Source organism: Nanorana parkeri, unplaced genomic scaffold (assembly GCF_000935625.1).
Source record: "Nanorana parkeri isolate BGI_ZX_2015 unplaced genomic scaffold, ASM93562v1 scaffold740, whole genome shotgun sequence".
In the NCBI taxonomy this organism is placed as follows: Eukaryota; Metazoa; Chordata; class Amphibia; order Anura; family Dicroglossidae; genus Nanorana; species Nanorana parkeri.
The window spans coordinates 739,573-760,748 of NW_017307008.1; the positions used below are offsets into that span (position 1 = coordinate 739,573).

Sequence of the window (21,176 nt, forward strand, 5' to 3'; positions counted from 1 at the left end):
TTTTTTACTAAGGAAAAATAAATATATATATATGTTATCTGTATTTATATTTTTCATGCATAACAGAATAAATTCTAGAGCACATGTTGCAAACACAAGGCCCGTGGGCTAAATCCAGCCCGCCAGGTCATTTCATGTGACACTCGCACCTCTCCTGCAGCTTAACATTTTGAAACCAAGGCGGCGCTGTAAACAGGCACCGGGTTTCACAGGAAGGCGGCCTCAGGTCCCCAACAAGGTCCCAGCAGCCTTCTTGTGAATCGCGGTGCCGGCAGCAAATGTTCCTGTGGATCCACGCCACTCACACTCACTGAGACCGAACGGGACCCCTGGTGAGACCGCACAGCCCTCCTAAGATTTTGCACGGCCACCCGAGCATCTGCATAGCCCGCCATAAACCCGACATAGCCACCTGAGAGTTCACACAACCCACCATGAACCCTGCACAGCCCCTTGAGAGTCCGCACATACAGCCCACCATAGAACCTGCACAGCCACCTGAGAAGTCCGTACAGCCACCTGAGAGTCCACACAGCCCATCATAGAACCTGCACAGCCACCTGAGAATCTGCACAGGCCACCATAGAACTCGCACCGCCACCTGTGAGCCTATTACACTAATTGCCAATATTTTTCCTAAACTTCTACTTTCAGAGCCAGTTATTAAAGGCGAACTATGAGGTGGGTGATTTTCATAATCTGAGCCGACCTGTGACAATGAAACTGTCACAGGTCGGCTCAGTAGATCGGGAAGTGAGAGAACACATACCATCGCTCGCTCACTTCTCGATCTATCCCTGCAGAGAGCCGTGACTGTCAGTCAAGGCTCCCTGCAGGGATTCTTCCCCTCCCCGATCCGATCCTCCAGCGCTGACTGGCGGAACGGACGGGGGAGGGGGCAGGTACAGCTGGCTCTGCCTCTAGAAAGGTAGTGCAAGCTGTCAATCACGCAGCTGGGAAGATCTCGACAGTAATGTATACCGCGAGCTTTAGCTTGCAATATACTGAGCTTTGGGTCACAGGAGGACGCTAGTTTTTTGTCCTCCCTGCAGGGATTCCCCCCCCCCTCCCCTGTCCGATCCTCCAGCGCTGATTGGTGGAACGGACGGGGGAGGGTACAGCTGGCTCTGCCTCTAGATAGGGAGAGCCAGCTGTCACTCACGCAGCTGGGTGGATCCAGGGCATCTCAGTATACTGAGCTTTGTGTGACGGGAGGAAGCTAGTTTGTGTCCTCCCATTACCCTTAGGAGAACTATGGGGGAAAGACCTAACCCCATAGTTTTCCTTTAAGTTATTACTAAGACCAGAAATAATGGAATGCAGAGACAATTATTTAATATGATAAAGAGTAGATACATTTATATAGTCCTACAGACACAACCGGCCCTTTGAGGGCAACCATAATGCTGATGCGGCCCGCGATTACATGAAGTTTGACACCCCGGCTCTAGAGCATCATTCCAATAGGATTTTGAAAGACCTGAGGTCCTCCTGGACATTGCAAGGGTGTAGCCATACTGCACTGACAGTAGGAGCAGATTAAAGGGGCGTCGTTAACTAAAACCTGAGCCTCCTCATTGTATTGAGGTGGCCAATAATGAGAGTCTTCATTTTCCCAACATTTTGGCAAAAATTGGAAGATATTGGTGAAATGCACTGTAGTTAATGGAGGGACACAGCATTTTGGAAATTTGATGTGTCATAGTGGGTTTGAAATGTCTGTAGAGGATCACAAAAGCTTCTTTAATGTATCCTGGACCAGTGCTTGTGCCCAAAAAAATAGCCTCTGATTAGCCCTAGAGGTCTTGTTAACTATGCTTTCTCCCAAGATTCACACAACTTTCACTTAAGATCCATACATTTTTGAAATTGTATTATTATTATTATACAGGATTTTTATAGTGCCGACAGGTTGCGCAATGATTGACATTAATTAAAATTCATTTTCCTTTTCTTTTTTTTTTAAAGTTGTGTGAATCTTGACAAATAGCCCCCCCCCTTATTAGAACAGTACACAACCCCACAACAATGCAAATAACACTAAAGTTGGATTTTCACCTACTATGGTGTCCTAATGAAAACACAAGGCTCGGTTCACTGAGCTACAACACTTTGCCAAACAATTGTGGACACCTAAACATCAAGCCGGCACATGTTGTAGAAACCATTCCATATGGTTGAGTTGAGATGTTCCAAGTGAATGGTACCGTTAATATTACAACATACAAAGATATTTTCCATAATTGTGGTAACTAGGGATGCCCCGATATCACTTTTTCAAGACCAAGTACTTCCCCTCATGTACTTGCCGATACCAATTATCGATACTTTTTTTAAAGGGACAGGTGACTTTAAATGATCCATAGTACAACTACATGTTATGTACTATGGATCATGATTTAACCTATTCATGTTAACAGCGGAGAATTGTAAATCTGTTGCTGGGGTGTAGAGGAGGTGTGTGCTGTATATATGTACTACATATACATTACACACGCCCAGTACACTATAGCAATAGATTTACAGCCAGCCCCGTCCCAGCTTCCCTTACTCACAGTTTCACTCCGATCCCTGTTGCCTCACGCGCTGCCTCTTGTAGTCATCGCTGGGCAAGATCGCTGCATCGCGTCTCGGTGGTCAGCTTGTGGGAGGCGCTCGCAATTCTGCCCTGCTAACATGATTAGGTTAAATCATGATCCATAGTACATATACAGCGCACACATCCAGTAAACGGCAGTCTGCAGCAATATAATTACAATTATCCCCTGCTAACATGAATGGGTTAAAGGATCCATAGTACAACTACATATTATGTACTATTGTAAGACCATGCCTGGCAGCAGAGATACGACTGCGCATGCGCATAGGCCTGTTCACCGCATTTGCGGTAAACGGCGGCTATTGCGCATGCGCAAGTGGCAGCTATTGCGCATGCGCAAACTGCAGCCGGATGCGCGAAGTTGCGCTCACATGGCGCACAGGAAATGACTCGCTCTGTCTGGGGATGATCCTATTTAAGCTGGCCCAACTCCCAGAATCATTGCCGAGTGGTCTTTCAGGTTTAGTGTGTGTGTTCCTGTACCTAGCCTGTTGCTGTATTATTGTCGACCCGGATTCCTTGACCTTGCCTGACTGCTGCCTGCCTCCGACTTCTGCTTGTCCCTGGATTCTCCTTTGCCTTCTCCTTTTGTACCTTGCCGCCAGATTGTTGCTGACCCTGGCTTGCCCGACTCCGCTCTGCTCCAGCCGCATCAACACCTGCTTCCTGCTTCACTGAAGACGGGCCTCAAGGCTCTTTCCAGGCCCAGTGTCCTGCATCTTCTGGCACCTGTGCTGCCCGCTGTTCCCCCACCTCCTGTCTCCACATTCAGGGGTGTGGAACTTGTGCTGACAACTGCCCGTTCACCTGCCAGCTAAATTAGGACCCCACTTGGAGCTCCTCCCACCGGACCAGCGCTGAGTCGCCGCTGCTCTCCCAAAAAGCAGCCGGAAGGTAAGGAAAAAAAATAAAATAATAGCGCAAGCTTCGACGCTATGTATCGGGGCATTTTGACAAGTACAAGTACTTGTCAAAATGCCCTGTATCGATCCCGATACCGATGCTAGTACCGGTATCGGGACATCCCTAGTGGTAACAGTTGGGAGAAGACCCTTTTCTGTTCCACCATGACTGTCGCCTGAGTACAAAGCCAGCTCCAGAAACACATGGTCTGACCAACTTGGTCAGACCAGGTATGTGGTCTCCCCTCCAAATGATTGAGTTTGGTTGTTTCTAGTAAAAGGTTCTGTTAATACTACAACATACAAAGACATTGTAGACAATTGTGCTCTTCCAGCCTTTTCTTTTCCACCACGACTGTCCCCTGTGTGCAAAGCCAGCTCCATAAAGACATGGTGTGACCAATCTAGTGTGGAGGAACTCGAATGTCCTGCACAGAGCCCGGACCTCAACCCTATTGAACATGACTATCCACTGTGTACAAGCTCCTTAAAGACATGGTTTGACCAGTTTGTGAAGGCCACTCAAGTTCTTCCACAAAGAGCCCTGACCTCAACCCCATAGAACGTAGGAACACCTGATAAAACATAGGTGTTCAAAAGGAATTATTGAGTTTAGGTGCACAAAGCCAGCTCCATAAAGATATGGTTTGATCAGTTTGGTGTGGAAGAACTCAAGTGTCCTACACAGAGCCCTGACCTCACCTCTATTGAACACCTTTGGGATTCATTTAAACACCGATTGTGAGCCTGGTCTTCTCATCCAACATCAGTACTTGACCTCACAAATGGGCACAAATTCCCATGGTTCCATGGCCATGGTTTTACAATGGAATATCCATAGTTCTTGAAGACAGCAAAGTTTGTATTCACATCCTACTGGAGAGTTGAGTATCCAGGGTCTTCTTTTCTAGGTTAATTTTTTTTTTAAAGCAGTTTTTTTCAAACAGTCACTTTAAAGTATTTTGTTTAAACTTTTAATATGTATGGACTCCTAAAAGCAATAGCAGCAATAAACAGCAAGCAACGCCGAGCAAAAGTCTCATTTGTATGCCTTTCACATATAAAAAATGCAGTTACAGCTAAAGTTCAGGGTCTGCCTGTGTCAGCTCAGCATGATTTGCATAGATATTGATGGGTGTGGGAGGTTGCTCCTGCAGTGGGATGGCTTTGTGTTCATAGGATTGGCTCTCCTTATATCTCGGATTCCATTTCATTGCAAACACAGCGCTAACTTGCAGCTAGGGCTTCTGCATTCAGAACATGGCTTGTCACACTCCAAAACTTGCACGGATGCTGCTCGGTGGTCTTCGTGTCAACGCGTGCACAAGGAACTATGGTGCCATCAAGAGATTTCTGACTAACCACATCAGAGGCTTCACGTCTTCTGCCAGATGTCAAGATGGCAAGTCCAGCTCTGGGTAAGAGGAAATAACTGATATTTAATGAGGAATTAACTATTTTTAATACAAATGCTATAATTTCCGATAGATCTGAAATTCCCTCTGTACAACAAGACTTAAAATATATGTGTAGGCTTTTCTTTTTAGTTTTGGGAAGGGTAGGGGATCTCTACTATGTTATTTTTTTTACTTCCTGTGTCCCAATGGGGAGATTTCCCTTTACTACCTGCCTTGCAGACCCGTGGTTCTTACCCACCAGGCACCAGGTCACAGCCGCCACTTCCTGTCTTCTCCGACAGTTAGTCAACATGGCGCCTGACAGTCCCAGGCTCCAGCTTCCCTATTAGTGCACAACAGCAACTGGCATTGGCTAGAAGGAGCCTTGCAGCTTTACCTTCTTTCCAGGAACCATCGGGAGTGGCGAACAGCAGTTATCATGGCGTCATATATGAGCTGAACGTACTGATGATGCCTGCCTGTGGTAGAACAAGCTTGCAGGAAGTTGCAGGAAGGAGTCCCATCTGACAGCTGGACGGGGGGCTGTTGATCAGCACAGAGCTGCCCTGCAAATAAACAGAAGCCACCTGTGTTGGCAAGTTGGCAGGGAAGCATGCAATCTATTTCTGGGATGTTGTGTGCAGCTCTGGGAGGTGTCCATCTTGGGGTATACACTTCCTTTGTTAAAGCCATGGCTAATGCTATGGCTACAAGAACTGCCCATTGATTGAAAAAAAACATTCTCCATATCTGCCAACTTAAGAACTTGAGAAAGTGGGACATGGCGCAAATGAAATGTGGAGTGGTGGGCAAAGTATGCGTGGCTACATTGAGCTGAAAATTGGATGTGTCTGGGGGCCATGGTTAAATAGAGTTGGAGCCTACTTGCAGCATACTCCACACATATCCTGCAGTACTTGTACCCACAAAGTACTCCGTAATTCAGCCATTCTTAACTAAGGTTCTGTGGAGCTCTAGGTTTCCTCCAGAGGTTGCTAAGGGTTTCTTGAGCGTTGGTTGATTGACCTCCCATCCGATGGTGCCTTCATAGTTTCAGGAGCAACACCACTTGGCAAGGCTAGCAGCATGATCCAGTAATGGTGACATTTTGACCACCCCTGTATGGGTTGTATTCTTCCAACTGACCACCAATGTAAGCGGCATTTTCACCAAATAACTTGGTTTGAGTAAGAGTTCCCTGTGACCCAAAAATTATTTTAGGGGTTCCTCTGGGGTAAAAAGGTTGAGCAAGGCTGCGCTAATTGCTGTGCCAATGCCAAATGTGATAGTTTCAGAAGCTCGCAGAAACCTCAGCACAAAGGACAAGTAGCATTCCAGCATTTTGTCAAATTGTGTCCCATTTGCTGTCAAATTTTTGCCTGAACCAATCTTGTTGCTAGCAAAAAAAAACAAAACAAAACACTATAATATTGGCCGTACATTATTCAGTAACAAAGCACAATGGTGATGGGCAAAGTGAGGTCCAATAGGACTTCAGTCTGCCAGACAACCAAGAATGTGTTTGTGGAGCGCTACATCCCACAGAGTGAATGGGTGGAGGACTTCAGCATTGGATCTCACGGAGTAAATGATTGGAGGAATTCAGGGTTGGATACCATGGAGTGAATTGTTTGAGAGATTCAATGTTGGATCCCATGGGTAAGTAAATGGTTGGATGAAGTCAGCGTTGGATCCCATGGAGTGAATGGCTGGTGGAAGTCAGCGTTGGATCCCATGTAGTGAATGGTTGGTGGAAGTCAGCATAGGATCCCATGGAGTTAAAGGTTGGAGGAAGTCAGTGTTGGATCCCATGGAGTGAATGGTTGGTGGAAGTCATCGTTGGATCCCATGGAGTGAATGGTTGGTGGAAGTCTCCGTTGGATCCCATGGAGTGAATGGTTGGAGGTATTCAGCATTGGATCCCACCATGGGAAAGTGAATGCTTAGAGGAATTCATGGTTGGATCCCACAGGTAAGTGAATGGTTGGAGGAATCAATTGTTGGATCCCACCGGTAAGTGAATGGTTGGTGGAAGTCAGCGTTGGATCCCATGGAGTGAATGGTTGGAGGTATTCAGCATTGGATCCCATGGGAAAGTGAATGCTTAGAGGAATTCATTGTTGGATCCCACAGGTAAGTGAATGGTTGGAGGAATCAATTGTTGGATCCCACAGGTAAGTGAATGGTTGGAGGAATCCAGCGTTGGAACCCATGGGAAAATTAATGGTTGGAGGAATTCATTGTTGGATCCCACAGGTAAGTGAATGGTTGTTGCAAGTCAGCGTTGGATCCTACGGAGTGAATTATTGGAGAAATTCAGAAATTTTGAGGAAGATCTCTGTCAATCAGGGTCTCCCAGAAGGTCCCCAAAGAAGCAGCATATAAAAGAGGGGGGTGTCACATGACCTGACTAAGTTCACCAAGAGTTTACTGGTCACAGAAAGTAGTTAAAGTGTCCAACGCATTCTGGAAAGCCTAAAAAAAGAAAACGAATGCGACCACCACATTCAAGGATTGGTAAGCTAAGCTGCATAATGATCCATTCTTGCTTTTAGGTTAAGAATAAGATACCTTTTAAATTCCTCTTTTAGCATTCGGTTCTGTATCTTTAATATATATTTTTTGTCTTTATTTTTATATTGTATCTACATATGAAAGGGTTAACACTGTTCAAAGATGATAAAACGGGGTCAAGGCCATGCTTCATCCCTGCCATTGATCACACAGAGCTTAAACATTAACTGCGCTGAATAATAAAACTCTGATAAAATGAACCTGATTCTCCTTTGGCTCAGATTTAGATTTTTTGTAGAAGAAGGATCTACATGGATCAGATATTTATGTATCGTGGCCGGGCGAAGCCTTAGAGCTACAATCTCCTACCGTAGTATATGTAGAGCCGCCTCCATGGCAGCAGCAAAATCCTTGCTGATTGTATTACCTGAGCTGTAGCATGCAATGCATTGTAGATTTCCTAATGGGCCGTTGCTAATCTCCTGCAGCCTTTTTGCAGCCACTTCCTGTCTACTTGCACTCCAGCAAAGGCTGCATGGCATTTCTTCAGGGGGGTTCCTGATGGTGGTCTGCATTCAAATGCAGCCTGTCTAGCAACACCCACTCCTCCAGACTGACATCCACCTAGCGAGGCATTTTGATATTTGCATAACCCCTCCCAAGAGCCATCCCACTACTTGCATTAGAGCTGAGGGCACCTTGCACCAGCCATGATCTGCCTTCCAATGGGGACACCTGTGTAATAAAAGATTTCCCCCTTACTTTGTAGAGATTTCCTCCTCTTCCTGTTGTGTGTCTGGGACAGGAAGTGAAGGGAAATCTCTCCACCTGACCCCAAGTTTAAAAAAACCTTACGGGGTTTTTAACCCTTATCTACTCTATGCAGGGCTGTCTTTAATATTGATTGGACCCCAGGCAAATATTTTCTTGGGCCCCTACACCCCTACCAGCCACGCCCCACCCCCTACCTGCCCGGTACCCTGCCGTGCAATGCAGAGCAGATAGGAGGAGCAAAAGAACTCTCAGAAGTTTTATCAACCAGTCTTCTAAAGATGAGAAGAATCCAGCGTTACGATAACACGCCGAGGTCAGCGCTGGAACATTTTTTGGATGACGTTCAAGGTCTGCGCAGCAGAAACAGATCATTGACCACCAGCCTTCTAAAACTCACATACAACGTGAGAGAACTTGTGTGTTACAAGGATACATTGTATCTTCTTCTCTAGATATTGAATGATAAGTTTGTGTCTTTTATTGTATACGTTCTCATATCTACTCGTGTCAAGTGTCAATCATCCTCCTAAGAGGATCAATATACATCTATAGCAACATAAAGGCTCACTCCGACACAGGAGTCACTCTTCATATGAACAACACAGGAGTCACTCTTCTATAGTAGAATGTGTGCATTCTACAATCCTGTAATGTACTGGTTATGATCTACACTTTGCCAGTCATCATGGGGTCAACCAATCTACTGGTAAAGGGACCGGACCCTCTACCCTCTACCAGTTCACATCAGGCCACCATGTACAAGTAATTTCACCTTCAGTCACCCCTGTGATTAAAATGCTGGTGGGTTACTGCTTTTATAAACTTGACAAAGGAGCAACAGGTCATAGGGATTATTCCTCCCATCCATTCCTTGCCCACCATTCTTTACCTACCATTCCTTGCCCACCATTCTTTACCCACCATTCCTTGCCCACCATTCTTTACCTACCATTCCTTGCCCACCATTCTTTACCTACCATTCCTTGCCCACCATTCTTTACCCACCATTCCTTGCCCACCATTCCTTATCTACCATTCCTTACCCGCCATTCTTTACCTACCATTCCTTTCCCACCAATCTTTACCCTCCATTCCTTGCCCACCATTCTTTACCCACCATTCCTTGCCCAACATTCTTTACCAGCCATTCCTTACCCGCCATTCTTTACCTACCATTCCTTTCCCACCAATCTTTACCCTCCATTCATTGCCCACTATTCTTTACCCAGCATTCTTTACCTATCATTCCTTGCCTACCATTCTTTATCCACCATTCTTTGCACATCATTCTTTACCCACCATGCCTTTCCATACATTCTTTACGTAGCTTTCCTTGCCCATCCTTCTTTATCCACCATTCCTTGCCCACCGTTCGTTACCCACCATTCCTTTCTCACCATTCTTTACCCATGTCTTGTAATCCAGTTCTCTACACTAATATGAGGTATGAGGACACCTGACCACCACACCTACCCATGTGGCTAAAAGTATGGGGGCAGCCCTTGAAATAAAATAGTTTAGGTGTCTCCAGTAAAGATCCTGTTAATACTTCATCATACAAAGACATTGTAGACAATTGTGCTGCTCCAACCTTGTAGTAACAGTTTGGTGAAGACCCTTTTCTGTTCCATTATGACTGTCCCCTGTGTACAAAGCCAGCTCCATAAAGACATGGTGTGACCAGTTTGGTGTAGAGGAACTCGAGGAACCTCAACCTTATTGAACACCTTTGGGATGAATTACAACTTCAATTTCTGAGCCTGACCTCACAAATTGTTCTCAGTGAAAGGCCAATCTGCAGTTTCTTTCTTTGACTTGTAGATCCACCGATGACCATTTAACAGTGAATTTCATCAATCGCAATGGAGAAACTCTGACAGCCACAGCCAAGGAAGGGGAGAGCCTATTGGAGGTGGTTATCCGTCACCATTTGAACATTGATGGATTTGGTGAGACATTAAAATATTCTTATAGGCACATCTTTGGAGTATGGAAGGGGTAGAACCTTTGTCAGGTTTTTATTGCACGCTATAAAGCGGGGTAGATTCACCCTCTATTTGTCCTGTTGACCTTTGTTATTGGAATGACCAGTGATGGGAAATCCAAAATTTGCAAAACAATGTGGGAGGGTTTCTTAAAGGATAAGTGCACTTTAAAACTAAGTGCACTTATCCTTTAGGCCCCTTTAAGGTGACCTCACCTCTACCTCCCCATGCACAGGTGAATACTTGAGTTCCAAAGAGGCCGGCCTCCATTGACTGTTTATATCCAGCAGTGGACGTCTCCTTCTGCTGTCCATGCCTGCTGACTATATCCCCATTGACATCTATGGAGCTCATCCCCCATCCGGGAGACAGAGGTAGATAATATAGAAGTCAATGGGCATGAACTGTGCAGGTGTGGCACCACAGACCATCCCTGGCAATCGATCAGTGAGCCAGAGGTAGGGGGTGCAGCCAAGGGGTGGAGGTAATCATGACAACATTGATGGATAACAGCAGAGTGGTTTGTTTGTTAAAGATGGCCCTTCAAAGAAACAGCACTGACTTGGCAATATGGAAGGAAAAAAAGTAGATCCTAAGACTGCAAGGGGCAAAAAATGAGTAATCAAGACAATACAGGGTGCAACAAATGGGTAGTCATTACAATATGTGGGCAACAAAAGGTCAATTGTGGTAATACATTAGCAACAAACAGGCACCAGTACCAGTACTGGGACAAAGTCCGTTAGCATATAAAGTGAAAAGGCCAAAGTGTGCCCCCCCTCCCCAATACGATGTGATCTACTTCAGCAGCATAGGTTGCAAGTCCGACCCTTTGTGCACCGCCGCCTTCCAGCTGAAGTACTAAAGACAGGCTCCTCTTCTTCTTACCCCTTGGCTTGACCCTGATTGTTAGAATACGCCTAACCTTTAAGGTCCTTTTGAAGTCCACTAAACCCTTAGAAACCACCAAATCCACGTTCATTTAGTCTTTGCCTCCAATTTATTTTGCCAAAGTGGTAAAGTTTGCCAAAGTATCCAAGTATTTGCTGGTATTTTGGAGAAGAAAAAGCTCCCAATTTTGTTCATCCCTATTCAAGAGGCCAAACAAGGAAGGATTGGACCGTGAGTGGTTTGTTTAACTGTTATATCAAATAATGAAATGAATTGATAAAAATTCATCGGGCAACTTGTGGCCCCACAACTGTGGTTGAACAGAAAGTTGGCCTGCAGCAAAGGGCCTTTAGTAGGGATGCATGGATACTGTTACCAGTGTCTGTATTGGTTCCGATACTGGGCATTTTCACTTGTCCCAATGCCCCGATACCAAAAGCCGATACCGGTGCTTTATGGTAATGGAGTAAGGAGCAGGGCTAGAATTCCTCCCCTACTCATAGGAATACGGAGGGTTTCACCGTGATGGGCGATGTTGTACCTGATGCTCCCCGTGCTGCACCACACTGGGCATCATCTGCTACACCGATCTGCAAATTTCTATAAACACTTCATCTGGCCTCGCAGTGGAGGACGTGAGGGAGCCTGCTCATCCAACAGGATCGTCCATCAATGTTAAAATGTCAGATAGCAAGAAAGTTAGACTCCAGCCCATGAACCAGAGAGGTAATAGGGAACTTTAGATCGGTGAGCTCGGAAAAGTCTTGATAAGTAGGTGAAAGTAACTCATTCTGTGCCAGGCTGCAGCACAGCAGGATAGACTGAGCCCAGATCAGAGGAGAGATCCTGCCATGGGGCTCTGATGGCATGTATCCTCGGGAGGTGATGATGGTGATCCCGGCAGCCTTTTAAAAAATTACGTGGCACCTGCTTACAGCACTTTTGCCACCAGCACACCTCCCCCTTCTGAGACCCTCTACACATCTCCCCTCCTGAGACCCTCTGCACATTTCCCCCTCCTGAGACCCTCTGCACATCTTCCCCTCCTGAGACCCTCCGCACATCTCCCCCTCCTGAGACCCTCCACACATATCTCCCTTCTGAGACCCTCCACATATCTCCCCTCCTGAGACCCTCTGCACATTTCCCCCTCCTGAGACCCTCTGCACATCTTCCCCTCCTGAGACATTCACATCTCCCCCTTCTGAGACCCTCTGCGCATCAACTCCCCCTCCCTAGACCCTCTACCCGAGACATCAGGCTGGCACCCCTGAGCAGAGCAGCAGCACAGAGTATGTAGAAAATTCATATGCTATTATTCTGCATTGCTGTATAATGTATTGCTGAGATTTGTAGTCACTCTACAGCTTGGAGTCAGTGGCAGAACTAACAGGGGGCATAGCAGTTGCAGCTGCGATCGGGCTCTGGCGCTCCACCGCTGTCCTAAAACCAATAGTCTTTATTGTTTTAGAAAAACTGTCACATGACACAAAAAAAAAAAAAACATCGGAAATTGGTATCGGCAAGTACTCGAGGAAAAGTATCGGTACTGGTAATCGGTCTTGAAAAAATGGTATCAGTTCATCCCTGGCCTTCAGGACATGGTGCCACCTGAAGGCTCACTAAAATTCTGGAGTCACAGGTCGCTCATCTATAACATAAGATGTTTTCACTTTATTGTATTTAATTGCCTTTGTATTAAATCTTGATGCTCCCCCCTCTGTTCTGTAAGGTGCCTGCGAGGGGACTCTCGCCTGTTCTACTTGTCACCTGATATTTGACCAGAAGCACTTTGACATGTTGGGCGCCATATCGGATGAGGAGCTGGACATGCTGGATTTGGCTTTTGGACTGACAGACAGGTAATTATTTCCATTATTTCCACTATTTTCCTTTTTAGAGCATCAGGTGAAGACTGTCTCCACTATAAAGGAGATCCACTGAGCGGGGGTGTACCTAGATCATTTTCCACAGGCGTAGGTCACGTTTTAACATCCCCCAACTCTATGTGACAAAATTATTTTCAGTTATAAGCAAATAATACCAATGGCTGGAAAATAAATGTGGACAGTGAATTTTGTGGTGTCACTTTACAATGGTGGTCAAAAAAGTGCCAGATGACATGTTGTCCGGTGGGAGAAGGGCCCCATTACATTGGTGGTCAGTGAAGATTTGTCCTCTTCCATTGGTGGTCAGTGGAGGAAGGCACGCTTACATTGGTGGTTAGTGGAGAAGAGCTCCCCTACATTGTTGACTAGTGAAGTACCCTCTAACATCGGTGGTCAATGATGAAGTGCCCACCTTTACATTGGTGGTCACTGATGAAGAGCCCCCTTTACATTGGTGGTCAGTGGAGAGGAGCCCCCCTTACATTGGTGGTCAGTAGAAAAGAGCCCTCTTACATTGGTGATTAGTGGAGAAGTACCTCTAACAGTGGTGGTCAATGATGAAGAGCCCCCTTAACATTGGTGGTCAGTGGAGAAGAGCCCCCTTACATTCGTGGTCAGTGGAGAATTACCCCCTAACATTGGTGGTAAGTGAAGAGCCCCCCTTACATTTGTGATCAGTAGAGAGGAGCCCTTTGCATTGGTGGTCAATGGAGATGTGTTCACTTACATTGGTGGTCATTAGAGAAGAGCCCCCTTTACGTTGGTGGCCAGTGGAGAAGAGCCCCCTTTACATTGGTGGTCAGTGGAGATGTGTTCACTTACAATTGTGGTCAGTGGGGAAAGTGTCCCCTAACATTGGTGGTCAATAGAGAATTAAGATTGGGGGTCAGTGAAGAGCCCCTCTTACATTGGTGATTAGTGGAGACGTGCCCCCTAACATTGGTGATTAGTGGAGACGTGCCCCCTAACATTGGTGGGCAGTGAAGAGGAGCCCCCCTTACATTGGTGGTCAGTGAAGAGGAGCCCCCCTTACATTGGTGGTCAGTGGAGAAGTGCTCCCTTACATTGGTGGCCGATGGAGACGTACCCCCCTTACATTGGTGGTCTGTGATGAAGAGCTACCTTACATTGGTGGCCGATGGAGACGTACCCCCCTTATATTGGTGGTCAGTGATGAAGAGCCCCTCTTACATTGGTGGCTGATGGAGACGTACCCCCCTTACATTGGTGGTCAGTGATGAAGAGCCCCCCTTACATTGGTGGCTGATGGAGACGTACACCCCTTACATTGGTGGTCAGTGATGAAGAGCCCCCCTTACATTGGTGGCTGATGGAGACGTACCCCCCTTACATTGGTGGTCAGTGATGAAGAGCCCCCATAATAAGTTGTGTGCTGTAATTTTCCAGGTCTCGTCTTGGCTGCCAGATCTGTATGAGAAAAGCCATCGAGGGTCTGACGGTGCGCGTGCCGAGAGATGTGGCTGATGCCAGAGGGGAGACTATGGGCCAGCAGAGCCAGCAATGATATGACCCAACACTCGTTATATTTTACAATACGAGCCGCCGTGGTCAGAGACACGCTCAATCTATGAACTGACACTCTGATTATCTCACCGGCCACATGGAAGCTTCATCAGATCAGAAGTGATACTTCAATGAGATACAAGACCTGGACTCAAACTGAATACCCCCTCAGTGATCTGTCCAATGACACCTCATCTGTATCTTGTCAGGATTTATTGTAACATGTTAAATGTATCGTTTGTCAACCGTCAATGTTTTACTATGTTACCTTTAGTTCTTAAATCGGACCTACTGTAGCATCAGATGTATGTTTTAATATTAAATGTAGCATCTTAACCTACGCTTTTTCTGGCTGGAGGACGTCCAGCATCATCTAGCGCTGTGCTTCCCAGCCTGACTATCCCCGCCCCTTTCATTCATTGGATACCAGTTCTTTCAATCATGAAGGCTTTACTTAAAGTGATCTGCACTGCAAATGCAGCCAGCCTAGGAACACCCACTCCTCCAGACTGACACCCACCCATCAAGGCATTTTGATATTTGCATAGCTCCTCCCAAGGGCCCGCCCACGGTTTGCATCAGGGCTGAGGGCTCTTGATAAAGAACTGAGGCAGGGCGCTGTGTTTTTAGGGAGGTTTTCAATGTATTCTATTGTCTTGCGTCTTGTTTCCAACCTGACTAAACTATGTGATCTCTACCCCATGCCAGTACCCGGCGCCATCTTCTAAAAGTTACAAATGGCACCAACATATACTGTATACGTTATAAAAGGTGTCTGACTTAAGGAGTTAAAAAACTGCTGTGAATTATGATGTCAAGAACACCTAAAGCAGTCATGTATATACGGTATCAAAAGACACATTGTAACATTATATCCGGTATAAATGGCATTATATATACAATGGGTGCTGAGCTGAGAAGTGTAATGATACTAAATGGACACCAGATGGCGCCCATGTAATGTAAAATCCCCAATTTCCTTTGGTGGACAGATTCGCTTTTATTGAGTTCTTGTTTTTGGGGTGAAATATTAGCGATGACCGTTAACTTTTACACCTTTAAAAACTCTATTTAGTAGGTAAATGATGTGTGTGTGTGTGTTTTAATCCAGTGGGAGCAAGGAGAGTCTTCATTTCTTTGGCCCTTATAAGACAATTTGGTGGTCTTTCGGGTAATTAGCCAGCCGTATGAGGATATGGTAATCCAGTATCTGATTCTGATGTGTAATATGTGTTATGCCGGAGAGCGATACTGAGTACAAACTGTCCCTTTGGTTACAATCTGGTTATGCACTATATTGCCAAAAGTATTTGGACGCCCCTTCAAATCATTGGATTCGGGTGTTCCGTGAAATTCCTTGCTACTAAATATTCCGCGGTCACCTGTTACTGGGATTATAACAAAGTGGAAGCAACTGGGAACAACAGCAACTCAACATACCAAGACATTTTGGACTGTTTGTGGGAACTGTTTGGGGGATGGCCTCTTCCTGTTCCAACATGATTGCGCACCAGTGTACAAAGCAAGCTCCATAAAGACATGGATGTTTGGGAGTTTGGGGTGGAGGAACTTTGGGATGAATTAGAGCGGAGACTGCGAGCCCGACCTTCTCCTCCAACATCAGTACCTGACCTCACAAAAGTAATCTTTAAAACAATGTGCGCTTATCCTTTTCGCCTTCTTGCCCTGACCTAAACAATCCCATCCTGGCCCTCCACAGATCTGTACTTAACAGGATCCAACAGGCATGTTTCTGCTGCTTTTTACATTAAAGGAGAACTATGAGGCGAGATATTTTCCCCCCATCTCATAGTTCGAGCCGACGTGTGACAATGAGACTGTCACAGGTCGGCTGAATAGATCGGGAAGTGAGCGAACACATACCGTCGCTTGCTCACTTCTCGATCATCTCCCTGCAGAGAGCCGTGACTGACAGTCAAGGCTCCCTGCAGGGATTCTTCCCCTCCCCGATCCGATCCTCCAGCGCTGACTGGCAGAACGGACGGGGGAGGGGGCAGGTACAGCTGACTCTAGAAAGGTAGTGCAAGCTGTCAATCACGCAGCTGGGAAGATCTCGACAGTAATGTATACCGCGAGCTTCAGCTTGCAATATACTGAGCTTTGGGTCACAGGAGGACGCTAGTTTTTTGTCCTCCCTGCAGGGATTCCCCCCCCCCCCCCCACTAGTTTGTGTCCTCCCGTGACCGTTAGGAGAATTATGGGGAAAAACACTGACCCCATAGTTCTCCTTTAAGCACTGCAATGCTCCCTCTGCTGGCCGCACATGCACATTACAAACCCAAAGACATCTATGGGGCCGTTTCCCAACCAGGAGATGGATGAGGCCAGGAGAGGGAGACTTGCACCACTATATGTCAACAAATGGCAGAGCAGTGGCCCTCTGATCTCAGTAAGTACAGATCTGCAGAGGACGAGATCATTTAAATCAGGGGAGGGGGAAAAAAAAAAGAAAAGGTGAACTTTGTCTAAAAGCGCACCGATTCTTTAATGAATGCACATTTTACGTCCAATGATTATTGTTTTTGAAAGGTGGACTGTACCTTGAATATCACAGGAGGGGGTTGTGTCATGTTTATGCCTTTTGGACTTCCTAATATTAAAAAGGTTAAAGAGGATGTTAGTGTGCTAATCTGAGGAAGATCACGGATACACACAGCGTGCTGTGGGAACATTTCTTCTTCTCGTTTCACTCTCATAATTCAGATTTTATTCTTAGACTGGAACGGAAAGAGTACGTCACACAGCCACCTTTCATGTCTCTCTAAGGAGAAGGCCGGTCTGGACAAATATCACCAGTGCCCATATATATACAGTATATGGGCAGCAGGTTGTAGATGTGTCCTTCACAGAGCCCTGACCTCAACCTTTGGGATGAATTGGACCCCCCCTCCAAATGATGGAGTTCAGGTGTCTCCAGTGAAGGTCATCTTAATACTCCATCATACAAAGACATTGTAGACAATTGAGCTTTTCCAATCAGCATGGTGAAGACTCCCTTCTGTTCCACCATGACTGTCCCCTGTGTACAAAGCCAGCTCCATAAAGACATGGTGTGACCAGTTTGGTGTGGAGGAACTCGAGTGTCCTACACAGAGCCCTGTCCTCAACCCTACTGAACACCTTTGGGAAGAACTGGAACCCCTCCCTTCATATGATTGGGTTCAGGTGTCTCCAGTGAAGGATCCTGTTAATACTCCATCATACAAAGACATTGTAGACAGTTGTGCTCTTCCAGCCTTGTGATCACAGTTTGGTGAAGGCCCTTTTCTGTTCCACCATGACTGTCCCCTGTGTACAAAGCCAGCTCCATAAAGACATGGTGTGACCAGCTTGGTGTGGAGGAACTCGAGAGTCCTGCACAGAGCCCTGACCTCAACCCTACTGAACACCTTTGGGATGAATTGGAACCCTGATGGTGAGCCAGATCTTCTCATCCAACATCAGTACCTGACCTCACAAATGGGCTCAAATTCCCACAGACACACTCCAAAATCTTCCCAGAAGAGAGGAGGATGTTATAGCCGCAAATGGGGCAACTCCATATTAATGGCCATGGTCTTGGAATGGGGTGTCCAACAAGCTCATGCAGTTGTGATGGTCAGGTGGCCACAAACATTTAGCCATATAGTGTATATTAGCTTCTCACCGTCAGGAACCCTGTCCTGAGAAATGCCATGCAGCCATTACTGGAGTGCATGTAGACAGAAAATGGCTGTGAAGAGGCTGCAGGAGATCAGCAGGACTGAGATACAACTTAAACTAGTATTTTAGATAAAACTAATGGGCAGTTGTATATGATGCACAGGGCTATAGGAAACCAAATGTCATCCAGCCCGGGAATACCACTTTATATTATTCAAAAGGACTTTATACACATTTTCTGAAGAGAAGCCGGCAACAGGGGGCAATCCTCTTATTATTTGTTGTACTTCCACCCATATTATGTATGAGGTTTATTAAAGCAGAACTCCGGACATGAAAGTCATAATTTTCCCCAGTCCCCTCCCCCACCCCTGGACAGTGTAAAATACCTTTTTTTAAAGAATATAATGTAGTGTCCACATAGCCACCCAAGTCCCCTTCTCTCCCTCCCTGTGGTATGAGCAGGAAGCAGCCGTGACTCAGGGACTACATGTCCCAGAAGACTGCGCCCCTTCCCTCTCTTTCTTGGCACTTTCTCCCCTCTCTCTCATCCCCCTCTCCCTATCCTTCTTCCTCTCTCTCTCCCTATCCTTCTTCTTCTCTCTCTCCCTATTTCCTCTCAACTTGCCTTTTCCCTCTCTTCTCTCCTCTCTTCTCTCCTCTCTCTTTCCTCTCTCTTTCCTCTCTCCTTTCTCTCTCTCTCCCCTCTCCTCTCTTCTCTCCTCTCTCTCTGCTTTCTCTTTCCTCTCTCCTTTCTCTCCCCTCTCTTTCCTCTCTCTTTCCTCTCTCCTTTCTCTCTCTCTCCCCTCTCCTCTCTCTCTGCTTTCTCTTTCCTCTCTCCTTTCTCTCCCCTCTCTTCTCTCTCCTTTCTCTCCCCTCTCTTCTCTCCTCTCTTCTCTCTCTCGCCTCTCCTCTCTCTCTCTCTCCTTTCTCTTTCCTCTCTCCTTTCTCTCTCTTCTCTGCTCTCTCTTTCCTCTCTCTCTCTCCCCTCTCTTCTCCCTTCTCCTTTCTCTCCTCTCTCTCTCTCATCTCTCTCTCCCCTCTCCTCTCTCCCCTCCTCTCTCTCTCTCCCCTCTCTCTCTCCTCTCTCTCCTCTCTTCTCTCTCTCCTCTCTCTCTGCCCTCTCTTCTCTCCTCTCTCTCTGCCCTCTCTTCTCTCCTCTCTCTCCCCCTCCTCTCTATCTTTCCTCTCTCCTCTCTCTTTTCTCTCTCTCTCCCCTCTCTTCTCTCTTCTCCTTTCTCTCTCCTCCTTTCTCTCTCCCTCTCTCCTCTCTTCTCTCCTCTCTCTTTTCTCTCTCTCTCCCCTCTCTTCTCCTTTCTCTCTCTATCTCTCTCTCTCTTTCCCCTCTCCTCTCTCTCTCCCCTCTCCTCTCTTCTCTCCTCTCTCCGCAATCCCCTCTCTCTTCTCTCCTCTATCCCCTCTCTCTTCTCTCCTCTCTTCTCTCTCTCTCTCTCCCCCTCCTCTCTCTCTTTCCTCTCTCTCTCTCTCTTCTCTCCTCTCTCTCCTCTCTCTCTCTCTCTCTGCCCTCTCTTCTCTCTCTCCCCTCTCTTCTCTCTCTCCCCTCTCTTCTCTCCTCTCTCTCCCCTCTCTCTCTCCTCTCTCTCTCTCTCTCTCGCCTCTCTCTTTCCTTGCGACTTTCTCTCCTCTCTCCCCCCTCCCTCCCCCCCCTCCATCTCTTGTCTTGGATAAGAAGTGTCTCTCATACCCAGACATGTGCCAGTCGGCTTGGCCGTGTTCCTGAAGGATTGCGTCATGAGAAGCGCCGAGCAATGGTAACTATTTGGAAGCGCTCGCACTGTGTAAACACTGGTCCTGTACCCCCCGATCGGGGCGCGCCTTCCCCACTGCAAACATATCGCCGCCCCCTGGAGAATGAAACGTCCGCAGACACGTAGAGGAGACTCCGAATCCACCACCAAGAAAGGAGGACAAGAAAGAGGAAATCTTTATACTCCGGGCAGAAAAACACAATGAAATCTATTCCTCAACAGCCACAAAGGATATAAATCCACTTTGTGGGCTCCAAATGCCTCTGCAAACCCAGATATTACCTTGTAAAAATAGCAGTGACATCATCGCTGTGCTCTACTTAGGGTGGGGCTTCGGGAGGGGCTCTGCATACTCCACCCACTGCAGGCTGCCTACAGGAGGAGGCAGAGACAACACCAGTCACCTGCTGCAGAGACACCTAGCTCCAGTCTCCCTGGGGCTGTAGTACGTCATGTGATGTCATAGCGCTACCGCTGCCCTCCCACAGACACCTGCTCCCCCCTACCAGCCGTTACATATTAATACAGATGTACATAAAGAGACACTCCAGCAGTGAATTAATTTCAGTTTATTGAAATAGTTACAACTGTGTTGTGGCGCAGAGAATGTGAACACCAAGGGACAGCAGAAACAGAACACATTATAAACTGCCCAGACGTCCTTGAACAGACATGAATCAGGCATGACATTGTCCTTGAGTAACACGCAGAACACACATGTCGCAGCGTCAGTGAGCAGCCTTCAAGGATTCATTTAGGATGAGTTATTACCAATCGCGGAGATCTGGAAATCATTATCCATCCCGAATATTTCTATCCCCGGAACCAAAAACATTTACAGCTTTTTCTATATTATGTTAGTGTCATGTCCATTGCAAAACCATTCCCATTAACATAGCTTTGCCCCTCCCCATTAATATGGCTTTGCCCCTCCCCACTCCGACTAACATAGCTTTGCCCCCTCCCCATTCCCCTGGCTTTGCCCCTCCCCATTCTCATTAACATGGCTTTGCCCCCTCCACACTCCCACTAACATGGCTTTGCCCCTCCCCATTCCCATGGCTTTGCCCCTCCCCATTCCCATTCACTTGGCTTTGCCCCTCCCTATTCCCCATTAACATGGCTTTGCCCCATTCCCATGGCTTTGCCCCATTCCCATGGCTTTGCCCCCTCCACATTCCCATTAACATGATATTGCCCCTCCCCTTTCACATTAACATGGCTTTGCCCCCCCCCCCTTTTCAGGGCTTTGCCTCCTCCCCATTAATA

At 46.8% G+C, this 21,176-nt stretch overlaps 1 protein-coding gene across 1 annotated transcript; it reads left to right on the plus strand.

Annotated features, from left to right (window-relative positions):
* Nucleotides 1-4,727: 4,727 nt before the first annotated feature.
* On the plus strand, nt 4,728-14,517 carry LOC108793343 (adrenodoxin-like). The gene is made up of 4 exons (XM_018564257.1): nt 4,728-4,919; nt 10,008-10,135; nt 12,795-12,924; nt 14,359-14,517. The coding sequence occupies exons 1-4, from the start codon at nt 4,762-4,764 to the stop codon at nt 14,474-14,476; spliced, it is 534 nt and encodes a 177-aa protein (XP_018419759.1). The 5' UTR covers nt 4,728-4,761; the 3' UTR covers nt 14,477-14,517.
* Nucleotides 14,518-21,176: the final 6,659 nt, after the last annotated feature.

Bases quoted from the DNA above. Each gene is read 5' to 3' on its own strand.
- LOC108793343 (XM_018564257.1), top strand. From the start codon at position 4,762: ATGGCTTGTCACACTCCAAAACTTGCACGGATGCTGCTCGGTGGTCTT. The intron at 4,920-10,007 runs GTAAGAGGAAAT...TTTGACTTGTAG, and splicing joins GATGGCAAGTCCAGCTCTGG to ATCCACCGATGACCATTTAA. The intron at 12,925-14,358 runs GTAATTATTTCC...GTAATTTTCCAG, and splicing joins GCTTTTGGACTGACAGACAG to GTCTCGTCTTGGCTGCCAGA.